Source organism: Pelophylax lessonae (genome assembly GCF_965119305.1).
Source record: "Pelophylax lessonae genome assembly, chromosome: 8".
Classification (NCBI taxonomy): domain Eukaryota; kingdom Metazoa; phylum Chordata; class Amphibia; order Anura; family Ranidae; genus Pelophylax; species Pelophylax lessonae.
Genome location: NC_138775.1, coordinates 194,691,287 through 194,713,453, shown reverse-complemented (window position 1 = coordinate 194,713,453; position 22,167 = coordinate 194,691,287). Strand labels below are relative to the sequence as shown.

The 22,167-nt window shown below is 43.1% G+C and overlaps 1 protein-coding gene across 3 annotated transcripts in view; it reads right to left on the bottom strand.

Annotated features, from left to right (window-relative positions):
* EVI5 (ecotropic viral integration site 5) overlaps nt 1-22,167 on the bottom strand; it is a 340,313-nt gene that overhangs the window by 132,740 nt on the left and 185,406 nt on the right. For 2 of the 3 annotated variants that reach the window (XM_082265052.1, XM_082265054.1), the window contains exons 12-16: nt 15,054-15,086; nt 11,945-12,091; nt 4,785-4,919; nt 2,316-2,456; nt 1,019-1,177 (exon numbers count right to left, since the gene is read on the bottom strand). In XM_082265052.1, coding sequence (XP_082121178.1) covers nt 1,019-1,177; nt 2,316-2,456; nt 4,785-4,919; nt 11,945-12,091; nt 15,054-15,086 — 615 coding nt within the window. The remainder of the gene's footprint in view (nt 1-1,018; nt 1,178-2,315; nt 2,457-4,784; nt 4,920-11,944; nt 12,092-15,053; nt 15,087-22,167) is intronic. The other variant, XM_082265053.1, reaches the window with a different exon arrangement.

Here is a 22,167-nt window from a genome sequence, read left to right as displayed (position 1 = left end):
ATGAACAAGTAATAGTTGTCCTATAAATCAACACCGTTGTGTGTCCCTACTCCCATCGGATGGTAACTCACATAATGCCTCCCATTGTCATGGAGCCTCTCTTTTACATGTACCCCCACGGAATGTTAAGTATTACAAGAGGGGTGGAGGAGCAGACAGACTGAATAAAGGATCTGGTATTAACGTATTCAACTCAATCACATTTGCCCAACCATGAGAATGGAAAGGCATCATGTTCTGGTGAGTTACCATCTAATGGGAGTGGGGGGGGGGGGGGTAGAGCACAACGGTGGTGGAGTTTGCGGTGATTTTTTTTTTTTATTGAGGTCACTGGATTCACTATTTTCTGGAACTTTATGGACTTTACACTTATCTAACACTAGATTTATTGGACAAGTTTTACATTTTGTATTGGTTCATGCTCATGTATTATCTTTTATCGCAGACAAAGTATCTGGGTGTGGATTGTCTTTGATTACTCAATTAGTTTGTTTGCACTACTGGTGATATATGCGGGTTCGTCATGTCCACATTGTATTACACTTCATTATCTGCAATGTCCAGCAGTGCGATTTGGGCCTGTGTGCTGCGATAAAATGCAGCATGTCTAGGCTAGTCTGCGTTGTGATGTGCTGTGGTTGTTGGTAGTGATTGAGCGCACATCTTGGTGTGTGAGGTGCGTCTACCTTGCCACTTTTTTGCCACATTGGGATGTCCAGTGAACCTGGATTTTGACCGCATCTGGGTGCAGCCATTTCTTTTCATTATAGTCTGCGCTGCAGTGTGAATGGGACAGATCACAGACAATTGTTTCCTGTGTGTCCCTGTGGTGACAGGCGCTTAACCATACGGTAATGCGTCTGTCACTGCACATAGTGTGAATTGGCCCTCAAGCTTTACAAATAGTGGTTACATATTGCTGAAAAAATAAACATGTAAAAAGTTAGCAAAGTCAGCACCCATACTTCTTGAAATATCATGTATATGGAAATCTTTATGAAAGATGACCCCATCATACCTGTGTGTCCAACTCCATCATCCGTTGCTTCATTTCTCGTAAATCTGCTTGTCTTTCTGCTTCTCTTAGGCGTACACTCATCAATTCATCCTGCAACTCATTAATAGTGTTCTTTTTGGGAGGATCTTTCCACCGACCTGCAGTGCGGGCTAAATGTCTCTACAAAACCAGCAGATGGTACAAGTCAGGAGCTATTGCTTGTTAATACAAGTGATTCCTCCCCACCCCTAAACCACAAAAAAATAAAAATGGAGACATTGTTATTTTGCCCACTCAGAGCCTATGTAAGGACAGTGTACTTTTTAGGATGTTCTAAAATTATAATTGCATTTATAGTAGGTTAAGCCCGAACATTTCAGGACAGCAAATCATTTTATGTTACACACTGCCTTCCTAATGATGGAAATATCTGTTAGTTCACTGGAAAATGTCTGACCATGCACTATGACATTACTAACTATATAGTGATTAATCCAATCATTTTGTTTCACACACAAGCGATAAAAAAAAAAAAGTAATAAAACTTGAAGCTCCCAGAATACATAAATACTACTGTTAAAAAACTAGTAATATGGGGGAAAACTGTTCAAAAACTAGTAATATGGGGAGAACTGTTCCGAATGTTTGGACTTCAAGTCCCACAATTATGAAGGGCCTTCTCTATGCTTTACTGAATAGATTAAGCCCCCGTTCACACCGGTGCGACTTTGAAATCACTACTGCAGCACGATTTTAAAGCTGGGCATCAGTGAGACTCGCACTGCCGATTTCATTGTGGCTTGCAACTTAATTTAACAAAAGTCTATGCAAGTCACAAGAAAATTCAGGAAAAATTAGTGCAGGAACCTTTCATAATCGCTGCAACTTAGGAATAGTTCCACTGCCGGCAAGGAGTGCGACTTGTCACGCAATTTGGAACCGAAGAATCACATAGCAGCAAGTTGCACCGGTGTAAATGGGGCTAAATCATGCATTCTTAGGCCTCAAGAATGTGCAGAAAGTAATAGTACATTGTCAAAGAGGTGCAATCTCCCCACTGAAGGATTTTTATGGCACAAAATCTACAGATTCACAGAGAAGAATGGTCAGTTAACTAAGCATTATACATTTGGAGGACTATCAGTCATAGCAATAGCTAAATTACCGGGAACTTAAAGCAAACTATATTTATTAGATACAAGCATAAAAACTGTAATAGATGGAACCTCCCATTTCATGTAAGATTTGCAGCAGTATGGTTAACAGGAAGATTAATAAATGGAGTACTGTACAGGTATCCAGCTTCACAAACACATACCTGCCAATGATCTTCCAGATCCCTTATCTGCTGCTTCTGCTCTTTCAAAGCCATGACAGCTTCTGCCTCTCTTAACTTTACTGCAATGAGCTCCTCTTGAAGCCTTGCAATGTTGTTCTCGTCGGGTAACGAGCTGTTTTTCTATGAAGAGTTTTAAATGATTTAATAATGCATTTACATCGGCTATCCTACAGAATACAGAGCAGTGGCTATACATAACATCTAAGACAGGGAAAAAAAGGACATGCACAAACTTTCAGGTGAACACCTTATTTTCTATTTATTTCAACATATTATACAATCCTTTATTGGCTTCCTAGTCCCATTTATAGCCATCACTGTCCAAGTAGCTCAGTCTAAAAGTGAATACTGAAAGAAAGTTATCAGAATCATATGGGACTGCATGCATAAAAGATGTCCAAATATGCTCTCCCGTTTTTGTAAACGCTAACAGTCATTTAAAGGGTATCTAAACCCGAGAACAAAAAAAAATACTGCAGCTTACAGCCCTCAAGCTTAAAACATTTTAAGTATAGAAAAAACCTGCTGAACTTGCAAGAAAAACATTGTCACTAAAGGCCCGTACACACGTACCGATTGTCGGCCGAAAATGTTCGGCCGAACGATCGGCCGATTTTCGGCTTGTTAGTATGATGCTTCCGACAGCGCACTTTCGGCCGAACAGAATCTGTCGTGCAAGCATTAAAATTTTTGTATGCCGACACCAGAACGGCCAATTGTTCGCCAGTCAGTACAGATTTCGGCCGACATACAGCAGATTTGCAAGACTGGGCATGCTCAGAAAAGAAAAAAGACAAGGAAAGTTAACCATCACATGACATCACTTCTGCAGTCGGCTGTTGTTGGCCGACAAAATTCGTGTGCAGTCTTTTGCACTTTTCAACAGACAAGACAGCCCTCGGACAAAAGATGGCTGATCGTTAGGCCGACGATCGGTAAGTGTGTACGGGGCTTAAGGCTCCATGTACACGGGACGTTGTTAAAAGTCCCTTTGAATGCTGGAATTTTTAGGACGCTTGAAACGTCCGTTAGGTCGCGTTTGCATCCGCGTATAGTGGGCATTTGCGTTTAGAACCGTTCCTAGAGGTCAAAAAAATGATTCCCCTTTAAAATGGAAAAACGCGAACGCCAAACGCGGGTCATCGCGTCCGGTCGCGTTTTTGCGTTTGAAACGCCGGGAAACACACGTTCGAACGCAAATAATTGCTTTCCAAAAAACGTCCCTGAACTCAACTGCCTGCAAATAACTGTAAACGACTCCGTGTACATGGACAGATAAGATAACATGTAGGTGGGTTCAGGGGCTTCTGAAAAAACACCCAAATGCTCCTAAACGGCCATTTACAACGTCCCGTGTACATGGAGCCTAAGGCCTCATGTACACTGCTGAGCAGTTGGGCGTTTTTTTCAGAAGCCCCTGAACCCTCCTCTATGTGATCTTATCTGTCCATGTACACAGAGTGGTTTACAGTCATTTAGAGGCTGTTGAGTTCAGTGTCGTTTTTTGGAAAGCAATTATTTGCGTTCAGGATGTTCAGAACGTGTGTTTACTAGCATTTCTAACGCAAAACGCGACCGAACTCGATCACCTGCGTTTAGCGCTTGCGTTTTTACTGTTTAAAGGGGAATGATTTTTTGACCTCTAAAAATGGATCTGAGCGCAAACGCCCGCTAAATGCCGCTAAACGCGGCTGCAAACACGACACAACGGACGTTTTAAACATCCTTTACATAGCTGTTAAATTCCAGCGTTCAAAGGACTTTTTAAAACGTCCCGTGTACATGTGCCTTACTGTGACCTGCATCGAAGATTACCTTTGTTTCTACTTATGGTTTGTAAACTACCTATTGCCCGCCCACTACTTTAAAACACTGAAGCACCCATTGCTGACTCTCCTTCTGATAACTATAAGCCTGGATGTCATGCTGACCTTCCTTCCCCAACCTTAATGTGTTTACCCTGAACAAGCCTACAAAAGAACATTTCTTTTCTCTAACTTCTCTGATCTGCATACTTGTTCTGGTCACTGATCTGGAATGTCTAGTTGTCCAGAAGAGAGCCAGGTAGTATTTTTGAAGGAGGTCAGCAACTGCAGCCTCCACATTTCTTCTGTGATGGGTTTAATTGCCATCATCTTGTCCATTTTTTTTTTTTTAAAGTGGAAGAAATGCCTAAATCTAATCATTCCTAAAAATGTTCCCTCCCCCTCCTCCTGCCAAAAAAGTGTGTGTACTTTTTATCCACCTAGTTCGGTCACGTGATCCTGCAGCTCCAGCTCAGGAGGTGCTCGACAATGGCTGGGAATTTTAGGTCACTCATAGCCTTGCCACTGTCAGCGTTCCCCTCCTTCCCCAATATACTGTGAAACAGATCCACTCAAACATTAGCTTTAGTTACTGCAGTGGGAAGCAAGATCCATTAATTATCAATATTTGAATAGGAATCACCTTCTCAATCTCCAAAATTTTGTCTTGCATTTCTTTCATAGCACAGTGAGATTCAGCTTCTTTAAGTCTTGCTTGAACCAATTCCTTTTCCAGTTGCAGCACAAACTCTTCAGAATAGCGAGGATGACATTTATGCTGTGAAAAAAAAACAATTTCATTGGAAGATCTCTACTGCAACAAAACACCCATCAAGAACGTACATTTGTAAAATGCTAAAACTCCATTCTAGATCATCCATTAATAGGCGGCCATATCCATCCAGGAAAGGGGTATGTGTGTGGTCAATGTTATTTACATGCATTATCTCTGTTCCAGAACAGAAATGTCATCCAAGCATTAGGTTGGAAGAACCCCAGGGAGGACAACCAATATTCTGATGGAGCCAAGGGCTGAGAACCGACACTCTGGGAACCTGGTAGAGAGCAAGGGCTTAATAAATGCTTAAAAAAACTTTAGTTTCCATTCATGTAGTCCTCGCACCACCTATGTTACATATTTTATTTTAGACATCAGCACTTTGCTCGGGCAGGAGATGGGATAGTCTTTGGGCTCGACACATTTGCTCTGAGAGTGAAAAAATCCAGACAAGTCACATTAAAGTAATTCCTGCAAAATTAAAATAATGGAGTGGATATTTAGATTACTACAAATGCTCTTTGGCTGTTGGCAGACTTTAAACCTTTTCCAAAATGAAAACCAACCTGCTACATTTTCTCAATTTACAGAACAATCTTTTTTTCTTTTGAGGCTTTACAGGCAACACAACATATGGTAATCTTGAAAATAATTAATTTACTGGGGGCGTGGCTTAATGGCAGAACGAGTGGCTGCATAGACTCCGCGACTCCATCTCCGAACCTTTGATCCGGCCGTCCTCCTGTAGCCTTTCTCCTGCCAAATGGCACAGTGTCCTCCCCCACAGCCGTGGGCATCCCACTGGACCGACATGAAGGTAAAAATACAGGCCGTTCGCACCTCCATCCGTGGCAGAACTCGCTCTGTTCCGTCGACAAGATGGCGCAAAGGCCTCAGCCTTACCTTCAGATACACGGCCGCCTTCACCATCCTCTGCACAGGACTCCACATCTTGGGTGAGTGACTCATTCCCTGCTGCCTTCTTTACCCAAGCAGACTCTCCAGCACCCTCAGAGCTCCATTCCCTGTGTGAGAAATAGCTATGCTACTGATCCTCCCCAGGCTGAACCCACACTGGCACACATCATGATTGCTATACAGGCCTATAAAGCCTCTCTCACTGCCCAAACAAACCATCCACATTGATTTCTCCCTAATGAAGCAGGATGTACAGAACCTGCGTGATAGAACTGGGGCGGCTGAGAAATATATTCGCTCTTTAGAGGATGCAGTGCACCCCTTATCTGCCATGATGCGCACTGCCACAGGTACACCTTTGAACCAAATTAGATGACTAGGAAAAACATTCCCGAAGGAACCTTTGCTTTGCGGGATTCCATGTGCGTTCAAAAAGCTCTCTCCCTGAACGGTTCCTCTATTCTTGGCTGAAAGATGTTCTTGGCAATGATGCACTTTCATCCACCTTGGTCATTGAATGCACACACCTTCCACGCCATCCTCCCTCAGGAGCCCCTCTGCGGTCTCTCACTGCGCAGATCCTTAAATTTCCAAGACAAGGTGGCCATTCTACGTTCTACAAAACCAAAGAACCTCCTTTCATGGCTGTGAAGGACAGTCTATGTATGGAGGGCCTACAATATGCTATGCTTTTTCCTGCCAAGTTACGTATCATCCATGATGGCAAAGCTCATTTTTACACAAGCCCAAAAAAAGCTATGGCTTGGCTGAATGATTGTTTTGAAGCTGCTCTTAGGCACAGATGCAACTGATCCTGGCACAGATGCAACTGATCCTGGCTGTCGATACTTGGAATATCTCCGACTCTTTGCTGAAGATCCTGAGATTTCCCTATCTGCGTACAGAGGCTACCTTATCTGTGAACACTTTTCATATTCTAGCTACTTTCCCTGTTATGGCTGCTGTTCCTTACCCGTGCCCTGCTAGGCATTACCCTACAGTGTCTGGTTTTAGGCCTACCTCCTATGCAATTTTCTATGACCCATCTCCTGGAGTGCCTCATGGGTCACTACCATTTTGTGCCTTTTTTTTTTCTGGAGTTGACTTCAATCCTGAATAAGGACATCTCTTTCATTACACAGAGAGCCTTTCCGGGTTTCATACAATTCCCCCCCAAGCCAGTTTGTGGAGAGGCCACGGGACATTCATAACCTCAGTTGAGTGTTGTTATGGGATCCTTAACAATCCCATAACAGGGATCGTGTGGGAGGCCTTTCCCCCCTCGCATCTTACCGGTCAAGCTATATATAATGGCGTTCCTCACCTCTGCTGATTGTTTCAGAGGCTGTTGGCAAACTGCTGACTTCTTACATTGTTTCTGGACCTGCCCATGGTTCAGGACTTTTGGATAGCTATAGGTTGCTATATCTCCTCTGCAAAACATTGTAAATCCCAAGAATTGCCTGGGTATCTGGTGACCTGCATGTCTCCTCTCATGCTAAGAGACTACTACGTATCTTATATTTCTATGCAAAGGAATCCATTTTATCATGGAAGGGACCTCAGCACCCCACAAGATCCCTGTGGTTGAAATTAATCAGTAATCGTATAAAAACTCACATTTGAGACTCGGAAAAGAGCTAAAACATTTAATAAAATATGAGGTAGATGGATAGCTAGCCCTCTGACTCTTACTCCAGTATCATTGCGATATCCATCTTAATCTTTGGTTGTGCAACATACCCTATTAATTTTGCCTAATATTCACCTAACTTGAAACTCTGCTACCTGCATAATTCCTTGTGACCATTTTATAAATTACAAGAGACATGTGAGATAATTTAATATTGTTTAAAGCTCGCTTTGAGTGCATACTTTTTTTTGTGCATGGAGTTGGGCAAAAAAAAAAAAAAAATGGACCCAACACTGACAAAGTGACCATATACTAAGATTGCATAAAATGTGTTAAAGATTGCCATTATGTCCCCCAATGCCGGTTTACCGGTAAATCGTTAAGCACAGCGAATATGGCTTCAACCGGCATTGAGGAAAGACCGGTAAAATGGAGACTGCATATTACTCGCCTGATCATCCCTACCGGCGGGTGCTCTGAGTGGCTACCGCTGGTCCTGTTCTGTGGCAGTGCGATGCGAACTCCACTGCACAAATGTATATCTGCCAGCCAGGGCCCTGGTATTCACTAGTGAAGATAGGTTTGTGATTTGGAATTATCATTTTGACAATTATCTGCCCTTTTGCTGGAATAATGGCTGATAGCTTTCTGTTATGCTTGACCCGCATGATTGAAATACTGCTGCCATTTTCTTTTGCAGATATAGTCTTATTTACTGGAACAACCGCATAATCACTATAAAATACTTTATGTACTATATTATATAGGATTCACTCTAACAGGTTATGACAGGAGTGCATGCGAATGTACTGGCATGGCCGCGTTAACGAGAATCCATGCTAGTTCCATTGTATAAGTGTTTGGTAGCCATTTTAGCAATAGTTTCACAGCTGGAGACTCCTGCACACAGTTCAGTTGGTTAATTTACAGACACTCCCATTTCTATTGTACTTTTGAAAATATACATATCTGTGGATTGGTTGTGTTGACCCCCCCTCCCTCCTGTAAACCCCTTTTTGTCTGAGCATAAACAAACTAGTCCTGTGCTATAGAGGACTGCGTCTATTGACATCGACTGACACAGCTATTTTCCGGTCTGTCGGCGAGCGTGCTAGGATTTCTTTATACAAAAGAGCTGTACATTGTATTTTCAGTATGAGGGATTAATGGCACTTGGCGCATATGAATATTCACAAGTGCGCTTTTCAGCACAGCAAAGTTTTCAGCGCACCGAGCGAATTTCTATGCTCCAAATCCCATTAATTTCCACCACAACATACACAGCTAGATTTCGCTCATTCATGCCATAGGCTGAACACAAGTAAATAGGCGGATTTTTCCATCCATGATAAACCGCAAGGATGGAGGAATGTTCACTGCTGACTACTGGCTGGACCTGCAGCTACCTGAATATTGTGAACAGTGACTGCATTTCATAGGATGCAGTCATTCTTTGGCCAATCATTTTCCACCAGAATGGTCCAAAATTGTAACCGCCTAAAAGCAGCCTGTTTTTTTTTTTTTAAAAAAAAGGGAGATTTGCACAGTACATGCAATACTATAATAGGGGAAGTAATGTTCAACCATCAAGAAATTTCTTTAGAAAACCTCATTTGTAGCAATGTCACCTCTCCAGCTATATAGCCCTTTTGTAGCATTAAAGGGACACTAAATGATATCCTTATTCTTCAAAATCATCCATACGCACCTACTAAATAGCCCTGTAATCCATCTTTCATTAAATTGTTTCTCACTGTGCTTATCTCCCTCCATGAGCTCCTGAAACTCTCCTTTTCTCCCACACTTCCCTTTAATTAAAGAGTAGTGCACATTCCGTGCACACTATACATCCCAGAGCTCCTAGTTCATCTCACGAGCAAGCAAGGTACAAGTGGCTTTGTTACTACACAAGTACTTTTTTTTTATATATAGTTAGGAATAAATTTTTGAATAGATTTTTTTTAACCAGAGCTTAATGTTACTTTAAGAGTTACCTATGACAATGCTAGTTCTAGTCACATGAAACCCCCTATGGGCCCTTCTCGTTGCATAACACTGAATACAAAAGGCAGAGTTCATCAGGTCCCGAAAGGCTACATACAAAGTTTACTCTTTTCTCGATCTGCTTCTTTTTGGGTCCCCCGCCGATTGTCCTGGCTCCTCCCCCTGCTGAGTGCCCCCAATAGCAAGTCTCCTGCTAGGGGAGAACTTGAGCAGGCTCACTCCAGAGCTGCACTCTGTGTCCATTCGCACCGTACCCTTTTATTTAAAAAACATTTTAGGAGCTCCTTTGGGGGGTGGGGGGGGTTGACTTTGGTGAAATATCAGAGGTCTAAAAAGACCTCTGATGTCTAACCTCTGACAGAGAAAGGAGATTGAGGACACAGCCCTCAATCTCCTTTTGTGCAGAGAATGAATGGACAAGAATAGCTCTGTAGAGAGCTTCCTGTTCATTCACAAACCTAAGCATAGTAAACAGTTTACTATGCCTCAGTTATGAATGAACAGTCAGTGATCGGCACGGATCACAGACTATTCCTTAAGACAAAGAACAGGATGGTAAATTACTCATTTACCGACCCCTTCCCCCCTCTTCATACACAGGAGCCTCGTCACAGCAGGAGGTGGATAGGAGGGGTGGCAGGGGGCAGAAAGCTGAAGCATCACAGCTATGCTGAAGCATAGAGGCGAGTATGGATTTTTTTTTTTTTTTCAAAAACCTCATACATCATCTTAATTAACTTCTGAAGGCAATCTGCAACTTCTGTTTGGCACCTTAAAAGTCCCACCCCAAATAAAGTTCAGCAAAAAGACGCAGCAATGTCAACACACTTCAGAAAGTGATTGACTGCATTTTAGATAGGATCAACAGATTCTGTACTTTCAGCATTTTTAAGGCGTACTGAAGCGGTCTTGGGGACAGAGTCAAATAAGATTTTATAATTCCTTCATAAACCTTGTAGTGTTGCACCATTTTAAGGAAGGAGTGCCACAAAACACAAGACTTCCAACATATGTAGAAGGATTCCTATAACTCCATCCACAGCGTCACACAGAGTGCAGGCTACAGAGCAGAGGAAACTGAACATTTCACTGAGTAAAAACACTTCCCATTTGTTTCATAAAGCAGTAGTAAATCACTTTTTTTTACCTTTTCCTGGAACCTGAAAGGTAAAGCCATAATGTGCTAGCATGCATTGCATACGAGCACATTATGTGAAACTTACCTTAGAACGAAGCCAAGCAGCGAGCTGTCACCGCTGATAAGGCTTCCATCTTCACCAGTCTTCCAGGTTTATGGACTCCGGCTGTGTGAGAGGCCGGAGCAACGATGACACATGCACACAGGAGCTACCGTTTACTGCACAGCACTCAAAGAACGGTCTAGGTAGCCGTTTTTTCAGAGCGCATGCGCCGGGGACGTAATCGGCAGCATGTACAGTAAACATCTCCTAAACAGCGCACGTTTAGTAGATATTTACAGTACTTCGAGGTACAAATTATGCATGGGAGTTTACTCCCGCTTTAACTAGAAAATTAGAAAGGACCAAAAAAATTACAAGCAGTGATCATGAGCTCCACCAGTGTGGTTGGTAACAAGCGGATACAGAACCACCAAGCAGAGAAACCGGGATGAAAAATCTTCTCAAAAAAGGTACCAACACCACCACCAGATGAAGCGCTGCATAGCTTAAAAGTAGCAGATAATGTAAAAGATTTCATTAGAATTTATAGGATAAAATGCTTGCCATTGTTGCAATGCTCTTTTTGGGTTTTGAAAATTTGAATTTGTTTTTTTTAAAGGCACAGAGATGGAGGACGGTTTGAGGAGGATCTGCCATGTATTCCTGAATAGGATCATGCATAGCATTCTATTAGTTAAGCCTTGTTCTTGCTATGGCCTACTCACACTTCGTTTGCAATTCTATTTCTGCAGAACTCTCATGACAAACTCCTCTGAATTTCTGCTGCAGGACACCCTGACTTCCTAACACCATTAGAGAATGTCCTTTAATATTGGCAAGCCAAAATACAGCAGTGGTGGGCCTGTATGGCAATTCATGGTAAAGCATTACTGTGTATAGTACTGTGCTGCATCATATGAAAATACTGGCCTTTCTTGCTTACTCTGGCCATCAGCAGCCCATTCAAAATGAATGGGGTGCCTTAAAAACACAAAGCACAAGTGACCAAATCTGAATAGGTTTCACAAACTAAAATAAGTCATGGAAGCCTGGGTCCCATTTTGCATGACTCCGGAGAGTTCAACCTCTCATTTTCAACTTACCTAACTAAATATAACTGCAGACGCAATATTAGAACCAGCCCTGAAAATGCAACACAAAATTCACATGGAGCACAGCATTTATTACATAGTCAGTGGAGAAAGATCATTTTCAACACCATACATTAAATCATCACCAAGGTCTGCAGAAAGAATACAAGTGAGTTAAAGTGCAGCCAGGCTTCTTACCAATTGCCGTTGTTGCAGCAGATCGTCGATGGTATGGTGAGCCTGCTCCAGCTTACTGCTGGACTCATCATTCTGCTGTTTCATGGTGGCCAATTCCCGTTTTATGAGGTAGTTTTCCTCTGCCTCCTGGGCCCTTGTCACTTGTCCCTTTGGACATAATTTTAAGGTTTTAAAGCAATCCAGAGGAAAATAAAAAATAGCTTTCTGAGGGCATGTGCAAACAATTAACTCACAGCAAAGCATACGCCTAAAGTGCATATGTTAGCACACACAGTGGGGCAACCATTTTGCAGGACAATTTAAAGGCTATTGCCTGGGATAAAACTGGATTTTTGTCTTACGGTAAAAATCCTTTTCTCTAAGGTTCACGGACGCATCTTCAAGTCTTTAGACCATTGGGCTTTATGCTGTCTCTCTTCAGGAGAAGGACTAGGCGGAAACCTTTTTGGTTACGCCCCTGGGGCAGTTCCAGAGTGTATACCATCACTTCCTGCTGTAGGACTCCAGTTTGAAAACAAGCAGTGTCAGAAGAACATATAACTCAACCCCAACGGAGGGGCGGGTGCTATGTCCATCAGTGAACCTCAGAGAAAAGGATTTTACTGTAAGAAAAAAATCCAGTTCTTTCGTTCACTGACAGACACAGCTTCAAGTCTTTAGACCATTGGGATGTCCCAAAGCAGCGTCAATATGAGGGGTGGGAAAAAACACGCAGAATTCCCAACAAGGCTAAACATAGCCATCCAGGTAACAGGAGCTAAACCAGTAACAACTGGTGCTCACCATCAGGAAAAAAAAAATGACACCCTCAAGAAGCAGAAGCGTCTGCAACCAAAGATGCAAGTACATCCACCTTCTAAAACTTTGTAAATGTGTGTACAGACGACCACGTAGCCGCTTTGCACACCTGAACCACTGACGCCTGATGGAAGGCCCAGGAAGCACTAAGCACCTTTATAGAATGTGCTTTAAACAGGGAAAGGAGGAACCTGACCTTTTTAATGGATTAGGCCTGTACCACGATCGGAATGATCTACTTGAAAATGGTCTCAGCAGATACGGCCTGCCCCTTACGATGTCCATCCGTAAGAGCAAACCAAGAATCCGATTTTCTAATCAGTTCAGACACCGCCAGAATCACCCTTACCACATCTATGGAATGTAAGGCAATTTCCTTAGGATGTTTCGGCTTAGGACATAGGGGCGGTAACACAATAGCTTCATTCCAATGAAACCCCGAGACAGCCTTAGGAAGGAATGCCTGATAGGGTCGCAACACCACTTTGCCCCTATGAATCCCCAGGTAAGGCGACCGACAGGACAACGTGGCCAACTCCGACACATGACGTGCGGAAGGAATAGCTACCAAAGAAAGCCACTTTCTGCGACAGAGTGAGCAGAGGAAGTTCTCAAATATTTTCTAAAGGAGGCTTTTGAAGCACTGACAGTACCAAATTGAGATTGCACCAGAGGAGCCAGATTGCAAACTCCCTGCACAAAAGCATGAACCAAGTACTTCGCCGCCAGTGGCCTTCGGAAAAAAAATAGCCAAAGCGGATATCTGGCCCTTGATGGTGCCCAGAGCCAAACGCTGGTCTACTCCTAGTTGAAGAAACTCCAACAGGCGAGGCGCAGAAAAGGAGCCACCAATAGTGGATGTAAGCCTGGATACTGAACGCTGCCAGAAACACAGGAAGTGTCAGACCCCACCGGCACAGCCAGGACCACGGTCGCCACACTGTACTTCCCTAACATCCCTACAGTGTTGCAGATGAACCATCACCATTTGCTGATCAACTATTTCCTCTGTGTGATTTACTACTTTGTTTTTATGTAATAAATAACCTTTTAATCTACACTGAGGTGGCGCTGCTTTTCTTCTCCTACCCCTACAGCAGGAAGTGATGGTATACCCTCTGGAACTGCCCCAGGGGCATAACCAAAAAGGTTTCCACCTAGTCCTACTCCTGAATCGAGACAGCATAAACCCCAATAGTCTAAAGAATAGAAACTGTCAGTGAACGAAAGAGAAATAGGGTATTTTGCAGATAATCATAAATTCCACGGTCTATTCCAGACCGCACAAACTGCAAATGTTCCGAAATAGATTGTTTTGGATCCTTGCTTTTTTTTTTTTTTTTTTAAGGACTCCTAAATGCCTCATGAAAACTGCCATCTATACTCCCTTTGAATAGTGCAGCATCATGAAAGAGCTTAGTGAACCATCCCATACTTGGATGCCCAACGCTTCTTAAACAATTGACTACAAAAATATGACTGATTAGGGAAGGCACTAAGAAGTGCGAGGCCAGTCTTTGCCAAGTTACAATTATTATTTGTGTCTTTGGGACAAATGCAAGACTGGAATGTGTAGACAACTAAAAAAGGGCATAAAATATTGAATGTCTATTGTCTACTAACAGCAGTAACGGGATTTTGGGAGGTAGGGTTATGCAACATCAAAAAAGTAATGCACTGTTCATAATAAAAAAAAAAAAGCAAATATATTCAGAGTCCGTAGCAGTTCCCAGATGCATTAGATGTCCTAAAACCTAGGTTAGGTTTCCAGTTCCAAAGAAAATACTTTTGCATAATTAAAATGTCAAAATACAAAATGGTTGCCTCTCTGTGTGCAAGTAGCAGCTGTGTATTAAACCCCTCAGAAGCTTTTACAATTAAACTTACATAATTATTCTGGACTGCGGTATTGGAGCTTGTTCAACAAATAAAAATGGAGCAAGCATAATGAAGATGAGATTTGTCATTCCAATTTGGTTTTAGTTCATGCAAAATGATCAAGCTTGACTCATGCAATGCAGTTAGTTTTCATGATCATTTCAGAAAAATGTTAATTAGTTGGACCAATAGTTTTGTTCAAATGATTTAAAAAGAGCATGGAGGGGTTAGAAACATTGGATTAGGGCAGCGTGCAGTTCACCATGATTTTGAATTAAAATATTAAAACTGTTACGCTATTTTACAATTAGAGGGGTAAGGAAATTTACTTAGATGCATGTAAAAATAGAGCATGCATCGCCCCAGAGCAAAAAAACAATACTGTACCATCTGGGGTTTGAGTTTTACTGAGGATAAAATGTAATGACAATACCTGGATCAATCTATCTGCCAAGGATGCACTTTCCTATGAAAAAGGAAAAATTCAGAAAGAATTTCAGAAAAGAGATGAAAAATAAGGTGACAAGAAAATAAATCAGGTGTGTAGTGTCAGCATGTCTCCTACCTCCTTTGAATATACCAAGAGACAAAATTTAGCTACCTAAAGTTTAAGAATAGCCGCTGGGATTTTTTGTAATCAAACCCATTGATCCCTTTTACTGAAATTTTTAATACAACCTCTGTTTTTCCCCCTCGTTCCTAACACTGCACATTACTCTTTTTTTTCAAATCAACTACAGACAGGTTTCCCATCTAATGTTTTTTCTTAGTAGTTTTTGAAAAGCCTCAATTTCACAGTACGATTTTAAAACTTACAAAGTGGGGGTGTTTAGAAAACCATTTTTATGATTGATGTTTTAAGCAAAAAAAAAAAAACACGAACTGTTGCTGCAATTAGTTGGTCAAAAATCATTTCATATCATTTTCTAAATGTATCTTTGATATTGGTTATACTTTATTTAACCCCAAGAACAGGGGTATAGACTTTTAGAATTTTATGAAAATTGTTTTTCATAGATTCAAAGGAGGTAGAGCTTTTCAAATTTGGAAGTGCGTAGGATGTCGTGCAAAAGCAAAGATTTCATAGAGAGAAGATCATTTAATGACATGTGCAGGGTGGAATAAATAGCATGGAATCATTAATGCATTTTTAAACCCTCTTAGAACCAGCCCTACAGCAGAATTGTAATGTCCTGCCCAAAACAGATTCTCAAACAGAATAAGTGCCAAAACTACTATTTTTAAAGATTTGCAAGTCACATTGCCCTACTATGTATCCACAACAGCACAATTATTGTTGGCATACACCAAAAATGCACTGATTCACATGAACTTTGCTGTAAAAAAAAGTACTGTTAGCTTGTACCAGTTTACATTTTTAATATTTTGACCATATTTCTTGCTTATGTCATAGATTGAGATTGCTTTTTTTGCAGTTTAGCTGCACATTGTGAAAACACGTTCGTTCAATAGAGAATGAGCTAGTGAGAACAACAATGACACAAGGAGAAATGTTGAGGTGGGTTGAAAACCCACATAAGCTTTGTGTGTCAACGCGATACTAAACACACACTGCTTAATTTACATTGTCCCTTCTATTTCTGTATATGGATGATGGCACTGTAATTATGTCAATTAAAAAAAAAAAAAAAACACACAAAGTTCTTTTCCTATGTGATATAGAGCTGTCACATGACCCAGCTCTTTCCATGCCTGTCCGAAGAGAAACATAAGCAGGAGCTTTTAGTCCTCTCCTGCTGGTAACATGTTTCAAGGAGAAAAAAAAAATAAAAATATTATGGGATAGAGTAAAAATATCAATAAACTGTTATAAAAATTGTCATACCAATATACATTTGAAATCAAATCTATTTTTGGCAATACCATGAGGGTGGATTTCTGCCAGTCATAGGCTGTGTCACGCCCATCCAGCCCGTGTTTTAGAATAAGAGGGAGCTGAAGCCACCATCAATCTACATGGAATATCCTGCCTCATTGTGTTTAACTGGTTAGTTGGCATGGAGAAGGGAGGGAGTGGGCTGTCCTTTACCACTGTGTATACGCCCACATTTGTGACTGCAGTCACAGACTGCTAAGATGTGATAGGGACGAGATGCTCAGCATAGAAACTTTGTGAAAATCGAACATGTGCAGAGTTGCCACAACAGCTGAAAAATCCCTAGCTGAATTGGGGGCATGAACAGAAGGTGGTGCTAGAGAGCAGAAGGATCAGGCACTTTTTTTTACAGAATACAGAAATGAATCTCAGTGACTGAGTATGAACAGCATGTAGTGCAATGCATACTTACAATAAGCTTTATAATGGAAGATATCATTTTTACGGATGTATTCCCTAATTATTTTACATCAAAGAACGCAGCACCAGCTATCAAGGACCCCAAAAACTTTGTACAGGCCAAACTAGAAGAACAGACTGAAACAGTGGTGAGCAGACTTTACAGATGGATTCATACAGGATTTAAGAAATTAGTGGGAGTCTCAAATCACTGCTATCCAGAAAATAACAATAGATCAGTTCGGGGAGGGAGTACCTTTTAAGTGTTTATTAGAGAAAGCAGTTCATTTTGTAAAAGGAAAAAAAAAAAAAAAAAAGATAAGCTACTCTAGTTCTGATCACTTTACTGATATATTCCCAAATGACATGTGGAAATAATTTTACTTTGCTTAATAGTAAAAGGGAAATGGCTTAACAGGAAAAACAATGAATAAAAAAAAAAAAATGAACCATACATACCAAAAAAGGTAGACTGTCTCTAAAAATGATAGTTAAATCTTTCCTGGACCAAATTAAGTAATCACTTTCATGACAAGACATCAAAAACAAGTGTAGCACTGCCCCCTAGGGGAATGATCAGTCCAGGGGATGTTTTTGAGAACTTGGATAGGAGAAGGGATGAGTGGGCTACTCCAACTATTAATTATTCACAGTCTTGAGGACAGCCAACTGAAGAATGCGGCAAGGCAGCTGCTTCACTCTGTCACTGAAGTGAAGATGCTTTAAATCAGGGGTGGGGAAACTTTTCTGCCAAGGGCTATATGGATATTTATAACATCATTCGTGGGGCGTACAAAATTATCAACCTAAAAATTAGCCGGTTCTATTTGGTCAAACATTTAATTAACTCACCCCTATCATGTGATGGCTGGAACTGCGTCTCTTTGATGAGGTGTGTGATGTTAGCTGGTACTGATGATGTTGCCCCTCGCAGTTGGTTTTCCAGGTTTGCGTCGGTCAGTCTGGAGCGCAGTCGACTCTTTGCGGTGGTAAGTTTTGATAAGAACTGCTGGTGGGAACAGCTGGCTGGTACCGCTGGCTCAGGCTGGTACTGCTGGCTGGTACCGCTGGCTCAGGCTGGTACTGCTGGCTAAGGCTGGTACTGCTGGCTGGTACTGTGCTATGGGTACTGCAGACTGGTACTGCTGGCTTAGGCTGGTACTGCTGGATGGTACTGCTGGCTTGGCACTGCTGTGGGTTCTGCTGGCTCAGGATGGTACTGCTGGATGGCACTGCTGTGGGTAGTGCTGGCTCAGGCTGGTACTGCTATGGGAACTGCTGGCTCTGTCTGGTACTGCTAGGTGCTAATGCTGTGGGTACTGCTGGCTCAGGATGGTACTGCTGGGTGGTAATGCTCTGGGTACTGCTGGCTCAGGCTGGTACTGCTGGGTGGTAATGCTCTGGGTACTGCTGGCTTAGGATGGTACGGCTCTGGGTACTACTGGCTCAGGCTGGCACTGCTGGGGGGTAATGCTCTGGGTACTGCTGGCTCAGGATGGTACTGGTGGGTGGTAATGCTCTGGGTACTGCTGGCTCAGGCTGGTACTTCTGGGTGGTAATGTTCTGGGTACTGCTGTGTGTGCCGCTGCGTGTGCTTCTGGTGGGAAATGCTTACCAGAGAAGAGCGGCGCCACACTGGATGAAGCCGATGCTTCCTGTCTTCGGCTGTCTCTTCACAGGCAGGCGGAGTGCATTCGATATCACTCCGCCTGTGACTCACACTGTCAGGACGGAGCCGGGACTATGAAGGAAACATTGGCTCCGTTCTGACAGCTCCGCTGGCATACGGCTCAGGGAAAAGGGGGGGCGGATGCAATGATTTTGCAGGCCACATGTGGCCCGCAGGCCGCAGGTTCCCCACCCCTGCTTTAAATGTTCCTGCTTGAATATCCTCTTCAGGGTTCTAAACTTGGCACCCCCTTTACTCTCAATGCCTGTGTGCTGACACCTGTCCGGTGACCCTAGCTTCTGGAGTGGTCCCCTTCCTGGCAGACAGCCTGGGCAAGTTCCTCTGTACTCACGGACACTGTTTTCCCATTGCCCCGTTGCCTCCAAACTCCACCAGTCAGTCTCCACTGGACCTCTGGGTTCAGCCACACTTTCTGGTACACCAGGTCGACTGCCTAACCACCTTCCTTCCAGAGCTTCAGAAGAGGAGACAGCTGTCACCCTCCTTCTGGGACTTGGCTTCCCGCCCAAAGACCTCCTGCCTCATGTGCTATTGGCTTTTATACCCTATCCCATGACGCACCTCTGTGCCAACCCACTGGGACAGGTACAAAAGCCTGTGTGTCATTGGCGAGGTTTCCTCCACTGTCCAACGAACCTCCTCATTGGATACAGTGGGGACACTCCTTTAGGCCACATAAAATCGCACATTGAGCACACTGAGCAGGCCTAACTACTGATCAGGCTCCCCTGATAAGCAGACAGAGCAAACTATATTTTACCTGTCTAGCACCTATCTAGGAGGGTGCTACACAAGAAATATTAAAAAAATAAAAAAAAACCTTAGTTACTTACCGGTGACGGTATTTCTAAGAGCCTTTCAGGACAGCACCTGGAGAGAGCGCAGCTCCACCCAATCCACAGGAAACACTGCAAATAAAAACTCCTCCTCTTCCACCATGCCTCAGTCATAGAGTAGCCTCCGACATGCTGGAAAACATAAACTACCACAGGTTAAACATTTACAAATTATATTATAAACAAAACCAAGGGGGGGTAGCTGCTGCTGTCCTGAAAGGCTCTTAGAAATACCGTCACCGGTAAGTAACTAAGGTTTTCTCAGATCGCCTTTCAGGACAGCACCTGGAGAGGATAAGCGAGTAACTTACACTTAGGGTGGGACCACTGCCTGCAGAACTTTTCTGCCGAAGGCTTGATCCTGAGCTGACAACAAGTCCAACCTGTAATGTCTAATAAAGGTTGAATAGCTGGACCAGGTAGCTGCCTTGCAGATTTGATCAGGCGAAGCACCGGCCCTTTCAGCCCATGAGGTTGCCACAGACCTTGTAGAATGCGCCAAGATGCCTTCTGGAGGTTCTTCTTCTTGAGCTACATAAGCCTGTTCAATTGCCCATCTGAGCCATTTGCCTAAAGTGCTCTTTGATGCTTTTTCTCCTATACGGGACCCTGAGAAGATGACAAATAATGCATTTGTCTTTCTAAATTCCTTAGTTACCAGGAGGAACTGAAGTAAGCATCTCCTCACATCCAAGGTATGAAAGGATTCTTCCCGAGTATTACTAGGAGCTGAGGAGAAAGTTGGTAAGACAATTTCTTGTGATCTATGAAAAGATGAAGCAATCTTTGGAAGAAAGGCTGGGTCCGTTCTTAGGACTACTCGATCTGCAAAAATTGTCAAAAAAGGGTCTGAAATTGAGAGGGCCTGGATCTCACTGATCCTCCTGGCCGAGGTAATTGCTATCAAAAAGATAGTTTTCAAAACTAAATTCTTCAGGGAAGCCTCTTTTAAAGGTTCAAAAGGAAACTTAGTTAGACCTTGTAACACAATGGTCAAATCCCATTTGGGAAATACTTTAAGGGCTATTGGCCTATTGCGGGCTAATGCCTTGAAAAAACAAATGATTAGAGTCTCTTGGGACAAAGTCTTTTCGAAAAAAACTGAAAGTGCCGCTACTTGCATCTTTAAAGTACTTGCTGCTAGTCCTTTCTCCATTCCCTCATGGAGGAACTCAAGCACTGAAATTAAATTTTTTAATTCAAAATTTTTGCTGGAACACCAAAAGTTGTATTTTCTCCAGACTTTCAAGTAAATATCCCTAGTCACCTTCTTCCTGCTGGAGAGAAGGGTGGAGATAACTTTTTCTGACAGGCCTCTGGCTCTCAAGATGTCTTCTTCAGTAACCACGCTGTCAGTTGTAAGCGGTCCAGTTCTGGGTACACTAGGTTCCCCTGTGTCAAAAGATCTCTCCTGTACGGAAGCTTCCAGGGAGGTTCTGAGGCAAGATTCAGCAGGAGGGCGAACCAAGGTCTCTTTGGCCAGTAAGGTGTAATCAGAATCAAGTTGGTCTTTTCTTCCCTGAACTTCTTGAGAACCAACGGAATCAGTTGGAATGGAGGGAACGCGTAAGACAAACGGAAGTCCCATGGATGGGCTAGGGCATCCAAGCCCCAGTCCTGATCCTCCCTGTGTAGGGAAAAGAATCTTTGGACTTTGGTGTTCTGTTGACAAGCGAACAAATCTATTTGGGGAAGACCCCAGACTTCCACGATCTGCATGAATACTTCTTGATTCAGACTCCATTCTGATTCCAACACCTTTTTCCTGCTCAGCAGATCTGCTAGAAGGTTTTGTGACCCCTTCAGATGCACCGCTGTCAGAGAGGCTAGATTTTTCTCCGCCCAGGAGAGTAGCTGTATTGCCAGATCTGATAGCTGTCTGCTTCTTGTGCCTCCTTGCTTTGACACGTAGGCCACTGCTGTCATGTTGTCCGACAGAACTTGCACATGATGGCCCCTGACTGTCTGTTGAAAAGGACCAAAGACCCAAAAGGATGGCTTTCAACTCCCGCCAGTTGGATGATTTCCTGAACTCTGCTTTGGACCATGTCCCTTGCATCGTCCGGCCTTCCAGGTGGGCTCCCCAACCCCACGAACTGGCATCCGTCGTCAGACGTTTGTTCGTCTGGAAAGTCCATTGCAGACCTTCTTCCAGATTTCTGGAATTCCTCCACCACCACAGAGATCTCTTTGCTTTCGTGGAGATTCTGATGGATTTCTCCAGATGTTCCGGGTATGACCAACTCTGCAGAATGTCTCTCTGGAGAAGACGGGAATGCAGTCTTGCCCACTGTACTGCAGGGATAGCGGCTGTGAGCAAGCCCAAAGCTGCCATGGCCGACCTGACAGTAACCTGATGATTGGTTTGTAATCGAGCAACTGCGTTCTGAGTCTTCTCGATCTTTTCTTGAGGTAGAAACACCTTCTGGAGGACCGAATCTATTCTGTATCCCAGAAATTTTATCTGCTGAGATGGAATCAAGCTGGATTTCTCCAAATTCATGAGCCACCCCAGACTCTCTAGGTGGTCCTGAGTCTCCTGAAGGTGTACCAACGCCTGGCTCTTGGACTCTGCAAAAATTAGCAGATCGTCCAGGTAAGGGACAATTGAAATACCCCTCAGCCTTAATGGCTCTAGGGCATCCGCCATTACCTTGGTAAACACCCTTGGAGAAGATGAGAGGCCAAAGGGGAGGGCCCTGAACTGCAGATGCCAGACCGATTC